General features: G+C 34.5%; 3 protein-coding genes across 5 annotated transcripts; 2 read left to right on the top strand and 1 right to left on the bottom strand.

The window, feature by feature from the left end:
• Positions 1–3958: 3958 nt before the first annotated feature.
• On the top strand, positions 3959–7565 carry LOC121802085 (protein SAWADEE HOMEODOMAIN HOMOLOG 1-like). Of its 2 annotated transcripts, none has more exons than XM_042201649.1 (9): positions 3959–4141; positions 4778–4863; positions 4957–5002; positions 5104–5191; positions 5377–5440; positions 6041–6092; positions 6212–6355; positions 7064–7183; positions 7276–7565. In XM_042201649.1, exons 1-9 carry the CDS (start codon positions 4088–4090, stop codon positions 7339–7341), a joined length of 720 nt encoding a protein of 239 aa, XP_042057583.1. In that variant the 5' UTR covers positions 3959–4087; the 3' UTR covers positions 7342–7565. The 2 variants fall into 2 exon arrangements, with proteins under 2 accessions (XP_042057583.1, XP_042057584.1); XM_042201650.1 differs by having other exon boundaries at positions 4003–4141; positions 4727–4863.
• Positions 7566–8311: 746 nt separating this feature from the next.
• On the top strand, positions 8312–13728 carry LOC121804993 (casein kinase 1-like protein HD16). Its single transcript, XM_042204736.1, has 16 exons — positions 8312–8978; positions 9763–9894; positions 9978–10051; positions 10136–10205; positions 10295–10350; positions 10445–10516; positions 11232–11326; positions 11421–11487; positions 11565–11694; positions 11772–11990; positions 12088–12230; positions 12308–12482; positions 12641–12731; positions 12824–12981; positions 13087–13275; positions 13359–13728. Exons 1-16 carry the CDS (start codon positions 8574–8576, stop codon positions 13416–13418), a joined length of 2136 nt encoding a protein of 711 aa, XP_042060670.1. The 5' UTR covers positions 8312–8573; the 3' UTR covers positions 13419–13728.
• Positions 13729–14541: 813 nt separating this feature from the next.
• Positions 14542–16669, bottom strand: LOC121804440 (protein NONRESPONDING TO OXYLIPINS 2, mitochondrial-like). Of its 2 annotated transcripts, XM_042203986.1 has the most exons (3): positions 16409–16667; positions 16048–16166; positions 14542–14791 (listed from the first exon to the last, which is right to left on the bottom strand). In XM_042203986.1, the coding sequence occupies exons 1-3, from the start codon at positions 16534–16536 to the stop codon at positions 14766–14768; spliced, it is 273 nt and encodes a 90-aa protein (XP_042059920.1). In that variant the 5' UTR covers positions 16537–16667; the 3' UTR covers positions 14542–14765. The 2 variants fall into 2 exon arrangements, with proteins under 2 accessions (XP_042059920.1, XP_042059919.1); XM_042203985.1 differs by lacking the exon at positions 14542–14791 and having other exon boundaries at positions 15776–16166; positions 16409–16669.
• Between the last annotated feature and the right edge of the window lie 337 nt (positions 16670–17006).

The raw sequence follows: 17006 nt of genomic DNA, 5'->3' as shown, positions 1-17006 counted from the left end.
GCAGAATGATTGCCTATGTATCACAATTTGATTGCCTAGATTGTCATTTTAACAATGGTGTCACAATAGTGTTTTGCTTTCGTATATCATATTGCTCGGAACCATATGCCGAATTGCTTGCCTATGTATCACATATTGCTTGCATATGTATTGCAAATTGCATGTTACTCCCTCTGTCCGTGAATAGGAGTCTCATTCCTATCCGGCATAGTTTTAAAAAATATTAAGAAAATTGGGTGGAAGAAAGTTAGTGGAATATGGGTCCCACCTGTATATATTAGTTTTAAATGATATGTGAGTGGAGTGAGTTAGTGGAATGTGAGTTTCTTTACCATTTATAGTAATTATGAACTGGGACTCCTATTCACGGACGGACCAACATGGAAAAACGAGACTCCTATTCGCAGACGGAGGGAGTACTTATTGTCACATTGTCACTTTAAAAATGGTGTCACCCTAACGCACCCCTGGTTCTGTACTATATTCTCATCTTTTTACTATCTTGATTATGCTAAAGAAACATTATTCAAAAAACTAGTAATTAGTGTTAAGATATGAGTAATTTAGTTTTTATTTGTCGTTATTATTATGAAATTTACACACTACGAGTGTCTGGTGACAACAAAAAGTGCATGAATTTACTAGTTTAATGAATTTCACACACATATATATAGTCGGTAATGGTAATGATAATGATTAATGAGTGCTCAAATAAAAACGTACTAGTATTATTTTAAATAAATAAAAAATATAAAAATAGTGCATCCAATGTTCATCAAGTGGGCAATAAATTGGCATTCATAATTTGATATACATAAATGAATGGGTCAATTGTGGGACTTTGTCAAAAAATCAAATTATTTCACTGTTTTCCTTAGAATTAGAAATCCAATGGCAAATTGACTTTAATTCTTGATTTCTCATAACAGCGGCGTCAATCTGCCACATATCTCAACTACGACCTAACACGTTTCACTTTCAAAATAAGTCATCTCTCTCTCAACCAAAGACTTTCTATTCAAAGATCAACCTAACTACGTAATTAATTCATTAGTTGCTATTTGAGGCTTGAGAGAGCTATTATCTAACTAATTACTAATTAATGCGTCAACTAATTTATCAAGCAATTATGCCATAAGAAGATAAAACATTGTAGTATACGCATGTGATAGCAAATGTTGCGGTTTCAATTTCATCATTTATAGTATTAGTATTATTTTTCGATATATATGCAAAACATAAAAATAAAAAAATACGACATGCTTACAGCAATATGAATTGGAATAGTCACAGATTGGTAGAAATATATGGATATAGTACGTATACAGAGTCACGTCAAGATTTACCGAGATGTTTTTAGAAAGGTATTTGCTATACGTGGCAGGAAAATACATATAGAATATAGTTTTTATTTACATTTAAATTAGTCAGATTATGATAACCTTTTTCATTCAACGGTGGTGAATTATTATTCGCCCCTCAAACTTGAATACAAGTTATAAAAATATTAGGAAAAGAGGAAGAATCACAGTTTGGATGAATATATAATATGATAATAATTACAGGAAAAAAAAGGTCAATTTTTTATTAAATAAAAGGCGTGACAAATTTTGTAGGAAAGTTGAGGCACTCGAATATTTTTTCTAGAGAGATTAGGGGTGGGTCGATACGATATATCGTATCGAAAATGTTGTATCGTATATCGTATCGAAAAATATCGATATGAAAGAATTTCATATCGTTATCGTATCGAAAGTTTCGATATATCGAATTTCGATATATCGAACTTTCGATATGGAGGATATCTATATCGTTATCGTATCGATATTTCGATATATCGTACCGAAATTCGATATATCGAAAATATCGATATATATCGTATATTCGATATAAACGATATATCGTACCGAAATTCGATATATCGAAAATATCGATATCTATCGTATATTCGATATAAAACGATATATCGATATATATCGTATATTCGATATAAAACGATATATCGCGATATAAGGAAATTCATATCGTTATCGTATCGAAAACTTACGATACGGTATCGTTTCGTATCGAAAATTACGATATATCGAAAATCTGATAATTTTTCGATATTTTTCAATACGATACGAGCGATATATCATTTTTTCGATATTTTTCCCCAGCCCTAAGAGAGATACTAAAAAAATATCTCTTTCACATTTGTTGTTGAATATGGATCAACAAAATTATAGGACAAGTATAAAGCCCAAAAGCTTTAAAGACTTGGGCTTAGCCGCTTGCCATTAGCGTCAATTATTATTATTATTATTATTATTATTATTATTATTATTATTATTATTATTATTATTATTATTATTATTATTATTATTATTATTATTATTATTATTATTATTATTATTATTATTATTATTATTATTATTATTATTATTATTTTATTATTATTATTATTATTATTATTATTATTATTATTATTATTATTATTATTATTATTATTATTATTATTATTATTATTATTATTATTATATTTATTATTATTATTATTATTATTATTATTATTATTATTATTATTATTATTATTATTATTATTATTATTATTTTATTATTATTATTATTATTATTATTATTATTATTATTATTATTATTATTATTATTATTATTCTTATTATTATTATTATTATTATTATTATTATTATTATTATTATTATTATTATTATTATATTATTATTATTATTATTATTATATTTAATTTAGAATAATACTTTATAGTAGTATTTTTTAGATTTCATGAATTTGTGTCTATATTGGATTTGTTAATTTTAATTATATTTCTTCCATGTTTGTTTAAATGAAGTGCTTATATTACTTTCACTTGCATATTCTTGTTTCTTTAATAAACTCATGTAATTGCGATGCCTCGAAGGTGATGAATGGGGGATTAATTTCTACTATTAACTGCTCCATTCTGGATTTTTTGGTTCTTGTTTAGTAATTCGTATTTTTTTAGAATGACTGATTTATTGAGTAACTTTTGTTTTGCAAATCAAGAGTTTTAATTTCTATCATTTTATTATTTTTCATATTTTATTTTTTATGCATTTAACTAAGTAAACCCAATTTTTAAAAATTGTGTTGGGAAAATAGTTTTGATTATGAGTGACATAAATTTTAATATAAAATCGATAAAGTAAGAAAGTAATGAAAGAAAAAGTGATTGATGTATTGTTAGTGGATTGAGACTCATTTTATTAAAGTGAGAAATCGTACTATAAATAGATATAGACTAATTTAGATAAATGATCCAAAATAATAAAAACAAGACTATTTTTCGTAAACGAGTTTAGTAGTAGTTAAATTCACCAATATTTTATTACTCCGTTCGTTCGCGAATAGGAGTCATATTTTTCTATTTTAGTTCGTCCGCGAATAAAAGTACCAGTTCATAATTAGTAGTACTATAAACGGTAAAAGGATCTCACATCCCACTAACTTATTCCACTCACATATCATTTAAAACTAATGTATACAAGTGATATTCATATTCCACTAATTTTCCTCCACTCACTTTTCTTAACATTTCTTAAAATCTGTGCCGGAATGAAATAATACTCCTATTCGTGGACGGAGAAAGCAGGTGCTAATTCACATAGTCTACCCAAATCGCTATTCATTATTCGTAATTAAACAAAAATATTTTCAATCAAATTAATTATTTACAGCAAAAATATTTTGTCAGAAATCCACAAAAAGTCCCCTATAATCGGTAGATCAGAATAGGGAATTTCCTCTGCCAGAGACATTTATTTTATTTTATTTAATTTTATTTTATTTTATTTTATTTTATTTTATTTTATTTTATTTTATTTTATTTTATTTTATTTTATTTTATTTTATTTTATTTTATTTTATGGTGAAAAGGGACAAAAAATAGGAAGCAATAAAAGAAAAAAGAAGATTTGATGCACCAAAATTAACCTCTTCACTTCTCCAACTCTTTCAACCAAAGCCCAAGGGCCAAAAACAACCAGTGCAGTGCTGCTCCCACCGTGATCAATCTCTCTCTCAAATTTGTTGGAGTCCAGTCGATCGTAGAATGAAACTTCGGCCTAGGCAGAGACAAACTTTTTCCGGCTTCACCAAAGCTGAGGTATCTTTTCATACATTTTTTAATGTTTATGCTCACATTTTCGTTGAGGAAATCCGATAACAAAAAATCTGTCCAAGCATGTTGTTACTGTGTTTTGATGAACCGTGAGCTGTTTTTTTTACAATTTCTGGTGGATTTTATTGGCGTGCCTGTTTTGGTTTGCTTCGTGAGTGTGTGCGCGCGCGAGTTAGTGCGTTTTGAGGTTACTTGAAAACGAGAGTGTTTGATTGTTGAGCTCTTTGGTGTTTTTTGATTACTATGTGTAATTTAGAGAAAATTGATGATGAATTCCTGTTCCAATTACTAGAAACGAAATAAAAAATCACGTTGATGGTTTTATGCTACTAAAACACAGAGAAAGAGAGACACACACACTGATCATGGCGAAGGAGCCTTGATTATTGCGTTGTGTGTTCCATTTTTGTATGCACTATTGAAAGAGCTGAGTCTATAAGAAGTTTGTTATTGAATTTGGTTCGTTCACGGATATTTAATCCTCGAATTGCTTTGTGTACCTGCTTTGGAAGTCGTTGTTGTCGAGTATAAATCTTGTTTGAAGAAATTTTATGTCAACTGTATTTGCAGAAAACTTGGACAGTTATATGAGAAACTTATCTTATGCCATCAATGGAGCAGGTTCAGAAAATGGAGCATTTACTTCACGACTCAAGCAAACATTCCCTGGATATGGATTTCTTTAAGAAATTGGCAAAGCTTTTCAAGTGAGTTTTTAAGTGTGGAGTCACTAGTCACTACTGAGTGTTTGCTTTAAGGTTCACTTCATCAGTGTACTAACTTTGTGGTGTTGGTTGCAGTCGGTCAAGTAATCGAGCAGGGAAACCTATTTTGAAGTGGACTGAGGTTTTATCTCTTGCTTTTTTCTCAGAAATGCTACTGTTGTTTACTTGGATGCTCGATCTTGGCTGAATCTTGTGACTCTCCTTAATGCTTTATTACTTCAGATCCAGAATTGGTTTCAGACGAGGCGAGAAAACCACCTCTATGAAGAGACTTCATTGAAAGGAGCCAAGGAAACACATGCCATCCCAGGTGCTCTTAATCAGATTAGAGCAACTGCAAACTCAAAAATATCTCAAGTTTTTTTTCCCCTATGAATCTGCAAGCATTCAAACATGTCAAGTTGGTTGATGAATTGCATCTTGAGTTACTCATATCTTGTTTTGGGTATATCTTCAATTTTCTCATTAGAGTAGGTGGTCTGTGTGTGATGGCAGGTCTGAAGGGCCAAGATTTATCCAATTTGGAGTTTGAAGTGAGGTCGTCAACAGATGGGGCATGGTGAGGCCATTTGTTTCACATGTTACAACCTCTTGAATTGTGTTGCTTTAGATTTTTCAACTTTGCATCATCCTATAGTACATATCACGATTGCATCTTTGGAAATTCTGTCTTCGGTTGATTTCATGGAATATCTTATGTGTTCTAAGCAAGTAACTGGAGAATAAAATATTGTGATCTGAATTATTAAAAAAGATGCAGGGTATGAAACGTACATTGCTCTCTGTATATATGCGATGCTTAGAACATTTTTATCTAATTGTGAATGTGCCTTTTACTTTTTCATTTTTCTACAGTCATTGTCATATCTTACTCTAGAGCTTACACCTGTAGTTCCATGGTGACCAAAGTTTTTGCATGGATATTTTTCTCTTATAGTAGGAAAATGGTATTTTCTTCCAGGTTGTGAGAGTGGGAACCAGTGACCATAACTAATCATGATATGGTAGAAAACTGCTATGATATAACATAAAAACTGATTATTTATTTGATCTTGGCTTTGTGGAGTTAACTCTCAGACAAAAAGAATTGTGTTTCTTTTTAAATATTTCAGTCTTATGTTTACTTCAGTTTTAGCATACCATTTCTGCTGTTTTACAGGTATGATGTTGATACGTTTCTCTCCCACAGATTTCTTGATTCTGGGGAAATTGTGAGTTGATGTATTCTTTCCATAGCTTTCATTGTCTGTACCGCAGTTACATAAATATTGATCTTTTTAGCTCTCAAAGGAGACAAAGTTTGTTTTGTTAAGCTTTTAGCTCACTGCAGGAAGTCCAGGTACGATATATTGGGTTTGGACCAGAGCACGACGAATGGGTGAATGTGAAAAAAGACGTAAGGCAACGTTCAGTTGCTTTGGACCTTTCAGAATGCCACAAAGTGAAGGTTGGGGATCAAGTAGTGTGCTTTCAGGTACTATTGTGCCGTTATTGGTATCTTTACGGAGTAGTTTCTTTCGGAAGCAGTGACATAAACCAAGCGTTGTAACCAGAACCAATGAATCATGATAAAAGACATAGTGGAAAGGGTAAATATCACTTCATCACGCACTTCCGATGATGGTAGATTAGTACCCAATAAATGACTTAATTTTCAAATGTAGGACATGTCTACACTTTTCGGTACTAAAAGGTCGTGTTGGCAACCGGAACAATTTCTACATGGATTTCCAGTTTCCAAATATATGACTTTTTGTTGAAGAATGTCGTCCTGTCTCTATATTTGAGAATAAAGTCAATTTATTAGTTACTTATTTGTCATATCGAAAATACATATCTTGAAATAAATATTGGACTAAAAAGTGACATTTACACGAAAATGAAACTAGCTAGTTAACACTATCTTGGTGCTAAACAAGAAGTGTAGACCTCTTGGTTGATATAGCTATCGGATTTAAACTGAAGATTCTCGGATAAAAAAGAAGAGAATGTATGCTGCTTTCTAGGCACTGTAAATGATGGCTTTGATCTATGCCAAAGCTAGCTATCTACGCAGCTCAATCAAAGGCACTATAAGCAATCGGAGTTCTTATCGTGTAGCATGCCCAATTTCTAGGTGCCAACTGCTACATACTTTCCCTGAAGATATTAGATAGCATTTCTAATGCACCTTCTTAAACAGGAGAGGCAAGATCAAGCAAGATACTACGATGCTCATGTCATTGACATTCAAAGGAGGCTGCACGACATAAGAGGTTGCAGATGTCTTTTCTTGATCAGATACGACCATGACAGTACACAGGTAAAAACCACATCTCACCTCTTCCTTGCAAAATAACAACAATGGTGTCGAATCTAAGCTGTATTGTTGGGTTTATTCTTGTGTTGTGATAGGAAAGTGTGCGCTTGAGGAGGCTGTGTTGCCGGCCTAATGTGCCAGTGCTGTTGGAGAATAGTTAGCTCGAGCAATATGCAGTCTTGATCCACGTCCTACTGAGGAGCTGAACGCCTTTGCCTTGTAGGTTTACGTTTCCTTTTGATAAATGGTAATCTTTTGAACAGCTAAAGAACTCGTCTCTTTTGAAGCTTAATGCTAGTGGATGTTCAAATGAAGATGATATTACTCTTTATCTACTGGAATGAATATATGTTTATGGCGAAACATCTTGCACAATACTTTCCCATGTATATTGGCAATATAAATCATTATATCTAGAGTATTCGTGAAGCAACAGTTTATTATCTAAGTATAAATTTTTGATTAGATTCAAATTTATATTTCGTTATTGGGTTAAAATATCGAATAACTATGCCATCCAAAGGATACTCTCAATAAAAAATTAGTTCCAACTTATGTTACATTTTATTTGCACTTTAACGGTTAAACCTCCTATAAACCGAGTCACAATTTATAGAAAGAGTGATAAATGGTAGAAGATGAATTTCAATTATATGCTAAGATAAAAAGAAAGCAAAGTCGACTCCGATACTGATCCTGATTTGAACGGGTAGTGGGTACCTGATACTTGAGAATTATGTGATGCCTCCTATCAATTGGACATCTTACTTGGGAATTATGTGATGCCTCCTATCAATTGGACATCTTACTCATCTTCTTGCTACAAATTTTGAATAACAAGATTTAAAGTCAAAATAGTAGTAACAAATAAAACCACAATTTCAACTCAATGTTAAGAAGATTTTAGAATCATATCTTTGACCAAAGTATCATAATATTTTCAATAATTGAAATTTCGATTTGATAAGAACCTATGATGAACTTTGTCAAATTTATGTTACTATTTGGTTTTAAGTTTAATTAAAGGAATGACAAGATAAGGAAAGTTGGTGGCAAAAAACCTAAGGCTTTTTGACATTGTACTACTACTATAAAGTCGCCACTAAAAAATTTATAAAGTTGGAAGTTGTGATTTCATAAGAAAAAAATATCTTGGCGAACACAAAAGAGAATGTAGCATCATTTCCCCCCAATTTCTCAAACTCATAACCCTAAATTTCCTATTGCTATTCTAAAAACCCTCAGTCGACCACACCTCGATCGCCGATCTTTCTGTAGGCGATCCTCCGTTATCTTATCTCTCCCATTTCCTCTGTAACTCGCTGCTTTGATCTCTGAGTTGATGACAGCAAAGTCGCCGATTTCACGACGGAGTTGATGGACGCCCACAGGCATGCCTCAACTGCGTAGTGGACCGCGCAGAGGACGCCGGCCCGCTGTCGCTGCTCCCGGTCCCGACCGGAACAAGGGGAAAGCTCGAACTGACAAGGCAACTGGCCGTGCTTCTGGGAAGCGAACTGCAGGGAATAGAGTCGACGACGTCGCCGGTGGTGGTGCTGATAAGGAGAAGGAGGTTTTGGTGGCGGATTCTGGGGGTGGTGCCGGTGGAGAGGCAAATGTTGATGCTGTTGTGAGGGAAACGGCGTCGTTGAAGGTTGGGGAGGATAATAATATCAATTTAGAGGAGGTGAGAGAGGACGTGGAAGAGAAGAAGATGGACGAGTGTGATAGTGGCGGCAACGGAAGTAAGGGGTTGGCTGCTGATGATGAGGAAAGCACTACTCCTATTCCTGAAAGGGTTCGTTGATTTTTTTTTGCTTTTAATTTTTGATGATTTTATATCGAGTTGGTGAGGATCATCATGCTATTTTTCATGCTTATAATCGTTTTCTTATGGGATTGCAGTGGATTTATGGACTAAAAATTTGTTTTTTAGTTTATCTTCTTACATGATAAGACGTTTTGAGTAATTGTTTTATTATCTTGTTATTATCTTTAATGGGGGTCGATTATGGAGCTGGAGATGTTACAATTGTCGATACTGCATTGTTTTTAAAGCTCTCTAAAAACGCTATTCCTTATTTTTGCCTTTTGAATGTGCGCTATGTGTTTGGTGGGATTTAAATAGTATCTCAGCCGTAGTTTCTTTTTGCTTTGACAATGGTTAAGGATTTGAAGGAATGTTATAGATGAATTCTTCTCAAATATGAGAAATTTGGGTTTTCATTTATTGAAGTTTTCTTTTTTTGCCCCCATCCATTTTTTCATGCTTTAAATTATTACCTTCGTAGATTGAGGAAAGCTTATAAGTGTAAATTACAGGCATCACCAAGAAAAATAGTTTATTTTCTTTGGCTTTCTAGGGACTTTAGCGCATTTTGCCAAGTGAATTTATTGATATATAAAATTTTCTCCTATATATGGAAGTCAGTTCTTGTGTCTTGTTCACTTTATAGTCCAGATTAATTTGTCTGAGGTTGTGTTACTTGTTTAGTTTTGTTTACGTGAAGACTCTGACAGTGAACTGATAGGGCTTATACCAGTCATACTCAGCTTACATTTTCAATTTAACTGCTTGACAGGTCCAGGTTGGCGGTTCTCCAGCTTATCGAATTGATAAGAAACTAGGGAAAGGTGGATTTGGACAAGTTTATGTAGGCCGACGAATCAACCCCCCAAACCCAAATGAAAGAAATGGTCCAGGAGCTGTAGAGGTGTGTACTTGTATCCTGTTATTGGCAGCTTTTGCCTCAGTTCCTGCAAAGAATACCATTCTCAGTTTTATCTCTTTTTTTAGGTCGCTTTGAAATTTGAGCACCGTAGCAGCAAAGGCTGTAATTATGGACCACCTTATGAGTGGCAAGTTTACGGGTGAGTTTTGTATAAGTTCCTAAATATCTGTGTTAAAAATTTCAAAATATTAACTCAGTGTACTGTGCCTGTGTTCTTCTCTAGTGCTCTTGGCGGTAGTCATGGCATACCACGTGTGCATTACAAAGGACGTCAAAGTGATTACTATATCATGGTACATGCCTGAAATTAAGTTCTACCTGATCTCCATATATGTGCCTTTTATTCCTCCATGAGGCCTAAAGGTTTCTATGTACTTTGCAGGTGATGGACATGCTTGGTCCTAGTTTATGGGATGTCTGGAGCAACAATTCAAATACGTGAGTCAAAAACCATTGGCAGAGTAATTTTTGCTTTGTATTTTCTGGTTTACTTTGCAATCTTTCACCTAACATTTAAATGACAATTTTGCAGAATGTCAATTGAAATGGTCGCATGTATTGCCATTGAAGCCATATCCATTTTAGAGAAGTTGCATTCTAGAGGGTAAATATTTGATATTAATTGCAATTGTGGGATTCTTTAGTGCACAAGCTTAGATATTTGTTTTATCAGTCATGTTAAGACGAACAGTGCTACTACACATACATGCACTTCAATCTATTGCACTTGCATGTATGTTGTGTTGTGGGCATTTGCGCATCTCGCCAACTGTAACTGCAGCACGGCTTGCTAACTTGAATCTTGATAACATACACGAGCTAAAGCTATAAATAAGATATACTGTTCTTGAGCTATTTAGACCTCAATTTCTCAAGAACTTGTTGGGACTCAAGTAGCAAGGCTTGGTGCTCGCTAACATAAAAACTCAAACACGACATAATCAGCTTATTATCTTTTCATCAAGCTAAATATAGCTTTTAGTTTAAACTCAAGCTTAGTTCCTTAATAAATGAGCTTGGCTCAAACATTATTCAGCTTGGTGCAGTTCAACTATGCCCCCTAGCATGAACCTTAGTATGAGAAGTAAATTGAAAATGTGACACTGTGTCTCCGCTTAAGGTAGATCTGACGTGTCGAACTCGATAAAAGGGCTCTATGTTTTGGGTGATGGTTTCTTTTTTTTTGTCTTGCCTTCATTTCATATATATTTTGATTGTAGTCTTTGGTTGTTTTTCTTTTAATTTTGTTACCCTCATCAAACCCCCCTTTTTTCTCAACATATATACTAGTTCGCATTTGATTGCTTCAATATCTGCAGATATGTGCATGGGGATGTAAAGCCGGAAAACTTTTTGCTTGGTACACCTGGAACTGCTGATGAGAAAAAACTCTTTTTGGTTGATCTTGGATTGGGTAATATATATGCTCTACTTTGTCTGTTTATTTTATAATTAGTCATGGTAATACAATCGTGACCCTTGCCAACATTTTTCGATTTAAAATGCAGCTGTTCGGTGGCGTGATAATTCAACTGGTCTTCATGTTGATTATGATCAACGGCCTGATGTATTTAGGTGAAGTTCTTTCTATTTGTAGTTCTTCATTTTTTTAGTTTTTATTCTCTTTTAAACTGAGTTTCCGGTTGATGCAGGGGAACTGTCCGGTATGCTAGTGTGCATGCTCATCTGGGAAGGACTGGTAGCCGTAGGGATGATCTGGAATCTCTTGCTTATACACTCATTTTTCTTCTTCGAGGTCGGCTTCCTTGGCAAGGCTATCAGGTTGGCAATCGTGTATATGAGTTGTGAATTTTGTTTTGAGCACTTCACTCTTGATGCTTACTCTATCTTCTATGCAGGGCGAGAATAAAGGCTTTCTGGTTTGCAAAAAGAAGATGGGAACTTCTCCAGAAGCCCTATGTTGTTTCTGTCCTGCACCTTTTAAACAGTTTGTTGATTTCGTTGTTAACTTGAAGTTTGATGAAGAGCCTAACTATGCAAAATACATATCCCTTTTTGATGGGATTATCGGTCCAAATCCGGACATCAGGCCAATCAACACTGAAGGTGCTCGAAAGGTAATTTAAATTTTTTGATATCAATTTGTGTTCGTGAATTGACTGCATTTAGTGAATTTTTTTCTTTATTATTTAAACATATTTTTGCCTCGTGAAGCTCGTGTATCAAGTCGGTCAGAAGAGAGGAAGGCTTATGATGGACGATGATGATGATGAGCAACCAAAGAAGAAAGTCCGCATGGGAATGCCTGCTACACAGTGGATTAGTGTGTACAATGCTCGAAGACCAATGAAGCAAAGGTATCATGGTTAACTCTTTCAAAATTTTCAAGGACTTTCCAAAGGAATGTTGAGTTAACTCTCCGTTTCTCTTGCAGATATCATTACAATGTTGCAGATTTAAGATTGGATCAGCATATTGAGAAAGGAAATGAGGATGGACTTTATATCAGCAGTGTGGCCTCTTCTTCAAATCTCTGGGCCTTAATTATGGATGCAGGGACTGGTTTCCGTGATCAAGTTTATGAAGTTTCACCTCATTTCCTTCATAAGGTATCAAATTCTCTTACATGACACACTTAATGAGTCTTGTATGGCATCATGCAAGCGTCGTATGTGTTGATTTTTTCCTACTAAGGCTTAATCTCTTGTGAAGCATACATAGGCAGCATATCTATTATCTAATTACTTTTTTGCTTTATCAACTGCAGGAGTGGATCATGGAACAATGGGAGAAGAATTACTACATAAGTGCCATAGCCGGGGCTAATAATGGGAGCTCATTAATAGTTATGTCTAAGGGTCAGTGTTCCAATTCACGGACTTGAATTCTTATTTAGTACATGTTTGATGTTTCAGGCAATGTTGAAATGGGTTTGCTTTCTGAGGTGCAGGTACCCCATATCTGCAGCAGTCATATAAAGTTAGTGAGTCATTTCCATTCAAGTGGATCAACAAAAAATGGAGAGAGGGATTTTATGTTACTGCCATGGCTACGGCTGGAACTAAATGGGCAATTGTTATGTCTCGTGGGGCAGGTTTTTCTGATCAGGTAATATATAGTAGGTTTCATTAGTGGCTGTTGTTGATACATACTGTTCCAAAGTACAGGATTAGAGGATTTGCACTATTTGTTTCAATTTATGTTTCTTTTCAGGTTGTCGAGTTGGATTTTCTATATCCTAGTGAGGGTATTCATAGGAGGTGGGATTCTGGTTACCGCATCACATCAACTGCAGCAACATGGGATCAAACTGCCCTTGTTCTTAGCAATCCACGACGAAAACCTTCAGATGAAACACAGGAGACACTTAGGACTTCTGCTTTCCCAAGCGTACATGTCAAGGTAAATTTTGTTTAAATCACATTTCATTTATTTGACACTGTATTCTATACTTGAGTCTTACAGTTGCTTATTGTCACTTTCAGGAGAAATGGGCAAAAAATCTTTACATAGCATCAGTGTGCTATGGGAGAACTGTATCTTGAGGCTTCATAATTTTGTTGGAGATTCTGTAGGAGATCACTAGAAGATGAAGTCCTCTCTTAGCGAACTCTATTTTCATCTGTGGATTGGAGAAAGAGGACATCTTTGATCTGTGGTCAAACTGACTCATATTGCTATAAGGACCTGATTTTATACTTACTATTGCCATTGACATATAGGAGCCCGTGTAATACCTCTGCACCTGACTGTGATTGTGTCTGTGTCTGTATTGGCAGTGCTTGTATATGTAAAATCAGGTTTTACAACACAAGGATACGGCCTCTATTAAATGTATTTGTTCACTTCTCATAATTATTGTTTTCATCGACATAAACATAGCATTTGACATTTTTCTGTAGAATGCCACCGATTTGGATTCATATAGTAGAATAGCTGAAAAGAAGAACAGCTTTTTTAATTTATGTTGAACTAATGATTAAATTTTGATGTTACCTGTGTATAGTTTAAAGGCCTCAATTCATACGCAACTTAAACACGTGAACATTTGTTGTGGAAGGTTATTTCACTTTTAACAATGAGGGTCAGGATGATGAAATGCCTTGGCGTAAATTGCTGTACTAATTTGTGGTAGTTCCTTTCTTCGATCTGCTGTTTTATTCTGCTAGGTTGCTGATTGCTTTAATGCTGGATTATAGCGACCTCCTACCTAAGAGGTCAGAAGGTTTGCTATTCCTCTTCTCCCTTAATTGTGTTGCTGCTATGTTGTAGTGATTTTAGTTGGAGGTAGGTGGAGACTGGAGAGGGATCCTAGTCCTTCCTACCAGCTGCTGTTCCTGTGCTTGTATATCCGCAGGAATCTTCATTTATGTTTAAGAGGATGATGCATTGCAAGCACCGTGCTTCGTGTACGTACATAGTCAGAGGTGGTATTACTCTCTACCACACTACAACTATATACATACATTGTTGGTTTAATTTTGATCCATGGCCGATTATAGCATGTGAGGAGTTGGATCTTTATTTTAAAGTAGGATTACGGTTTCTCAGTTTTTTCATCAATGATGCTCACTACTTTATTAAGTAGGATCATATTTTCTTTAATTTGTGCGTGCATGAGAGCTATACTAAGATATCGATAACTCAAAGCAAACTAATGACTACAGCTTTATCAATAAAACCATGTTGAAACACAACTACAATTCTACAAATAATAATGATACAATGAACTAAAAATATTCAGAGTGCAAGAGAAGATATTTTGCCTCTACAAAAATTGCCGAAGATTAACTGTAAGTAAATAATGAAAGTATATAATGTTAACATTTAACAAGGAGCCATGATCCATCAAATTAAAGTCTCTTTCTTCAACCTTTATTGCACTTCCTCTCTCATCGCGGCACAGAGAGACCTAGTTCTGAAATAAGAGGGTTCAGTACATTAGGAGCAATGGAGCAATGCAGCGTTCAACCCATTGTATATCAGGAGATGCAAAAGCCCATATACTACCATGCAAAGGAAAAAAGGAAAGAAATGGAACGAAATCATGGAAGCTGGATTGCTATTAAAACAGGATCTACTTTCTAACAGAAGCTATGAATGGCAACGAGGTCGGAATTCTAAGTTCATAAGTTTTTGAGTCAAATAACAAAGAAAAGCTAGATCTTAAACTTCAAGTGGATCAGTAGGTTCCCATATTATGCAATAAAGAATCCATTACATAAAAATAGTACTACTACTCCATAAATTAAATAAGCTTCAATCAAAATGTGATCAGTAATGCCTACATTTATTATGTATCAATAGGGACAAGAATATAAATAAAAATAATAGGAAGCTTGTGGAAAGAACTAAGAGCAGGATATCAAGGGCTCATATGAAAACTCTTACTCAATACTTGAGCGCCGCAAACGACACAGGAAGCCTAACTAATCAGGTGGTAGGCAGGTTGCAGCACATTCCTTCTCCAATAGTAACAAAAAATGAGAAAAATACAAACAAAAAAGGCAAAGTATATGAAAACTTGATCAACAAAATTTGGATGTCACTTTTGCTATATGCACAAAGGAACAATCGTATAACACAAAAATCAAATAAATTTATCATTTGAAGAGTGATCCGTTGCTATAAATCAGCCTCTTGTTTGAAAACAGTCTATGCAGTATCAAGAAAAAGTCGATATTTTATTGGGAAGATAATCACAAAAAGGCAATAGAAAGTTAGTATACAAGACTATGCAGCACTAAGCCTCATTTGGTATGCACAGAAGATCGTGTGAATTTAGAATTGGTCTGGAATCTTCTCTTCCACATTTTGAAAATGAATTTCCCTGATACCGGCTAGCCGCTAGAGTAACCAAATACTACTTCTTCTAGTAACTATTCTTACGACAACAAACTGCTTAGGCCAAACATGATCAAACATCTCAATCAATGAACAAGAACTCTAATACAAATACTAATAACTGTCTAGTAACCTAATAATATTGCACAATAAAACCAGAAAAAATGCACAATAGCAGCAAGGGATTTTCAATGGATGAAAAAAAGGATAGTGGACTACGAAAAAACTACAGAATTCTCCTTTATGACATGGAAAATACATAAAAAGAAGTATTATTACAGAAACATTACAAAATCTATCAAACTCCAGGGTTGGCAATGCAGAGCATACCCTGAGACAAAGATCTGCAGCCTTTGGTGTCTATGCCTAGACAAGAGGTTAGTCGAGCCGACGACAAAGCTGAATGGAGAGGTAGCAGAGATTGGAGCATAGCCATTTGTGGCAGTGGCCTGAAAAATCCCAATTCAAGAACAAATCACAAACATTTTAAGCCCTAAAAAATCAATCTTTAAAAAATTAAATGAAACATTAACCAATCTAGTGTATCATCTATCAATTATTCATTCTTAAGAGAAGCCGAACTTAAGTGAAATCAAATGAAACCTCAGTCATAAATTTCGCAGAGAAGCCTAAAATTAACAAACAACGGTAAGAACGTATCGATTATAGAGATAAAGGGAGAAACGAAAACCTAAAAAATGGGGATGGAGAGAGGCGGGCCGATTGAGCGGAGAACATGGGTGTGGTTGAGGGCTTCGAGAATGATGATTTGACAAAGCTCATTGCTGGCCTTGAAATCGTTCTGCAGCGAGACGCCATTATTGAGTAGGGTAGCTGTGAGAGAGAATGAATAGAGAGAGGGTTTTGGAGAGGTATTAGGAAGCTTAGCTGCGATGGTACTCTGCGCTTCGTATGTTGGACTTCAGGATTTGCGTTTCATCGTAAAATATGGAGTACAATACTGTACTAGTAAATTTGCAACGAATTCAAACTAGTGCATTTTTTATTATTTTTTAAATTGTGTTAAATCTGCAAAATTAATAGGGCAAAATACCTTACCTTACCACAAATTCTAATGCAATTATTATTTTCAATTTTTTTTGTTACTTTTGCAAATTGATAGGGTTAAATTACAAAAATAAAAATAAAAATAAAAATAAAAATAAAAACTAAAGTTCGGATAAACTTTGATTCTGTGCTTCAATTTGAAATCATCTAGGATAATTATGATTTGTTCCCGATCATCTCTTGAAGAATTTTGTTTAGTATCCTTGAAAATTATATGTGGA

Source organism: Salvia splendens, chromosome 5 (assembly GCF_004379255.2).
Source record: "Salvia splendens isolate huo1 chromosome 5, SspV2, whole genome shotgun sequence".
Classification (NCBI taxonomy): Eukaryota; Viridiplantae; Streptophyta; class Magnoliopsida; order Lamiales; family Lamiaceae; genus Salvia; species Salvia splendens.
The sequence above is the reverse complement of the archived record's forward strand: the minus strand, read 5'-3'. Positions and strand labels throughout refer to the sequence as shown.

Coding starts and splice junctions, on each gene's coding strand:
- LOC121802085 (XM_042201649.1), top strand. CDS start 4,088: ATGAAACTTCGGCCTAGGCAGAGACAAACTTTTTCCGGCTTCACCAAA. Junction 4,142..4,777: donor CCGGCTTCACCAAAGCTGAG/GTATCTTTTCAT, acceptor TCAATGGAGCAG/GTTCAGAAAATGGAGCATTT. Junction 5,441..6,040: donor TCGTCAACAGATGGGGCATG/GTGAGGCCATTT, acceptor GCTGTTTTACAG/GTATGATGTTGATACGTTTC.
- LOC121804440 (XM_042203985.1), bottom strand. CDS start 16,536: ATGGCGTCTCGCTGCAGAACGATTTCAAGGCCAGCAATGAGCTTTGTC. Junction 16,167..16,408: donor TCTCCATCCCCATTTTTTAG/GTTTTCGTTTCT, acceptor GGGATTTTTCAG/GCCACTGCCACAAATGGCTA.
- LOC121804993 (XM_042204736.1), top strand. CDS start 8,574: ATGCCTCAACTGCGTAGTGGACCGCGCAGAGGACGCCGGCCCGCTGTC. Junction 9,895..9,977: donor ATGGTCCAGGAGCTGTAGAG/GTGTGTACTTGT, acceptor CTCTTTTTTTAG/GTCGCTTTGAAATTTGAGCA. Junction 10,206..10,294: donor AAAGTGATTACTATATCATG/GTACATGCCTGA, acceptor TGTACTTTGCAG/GTGATGGACATGCTTGGTCC.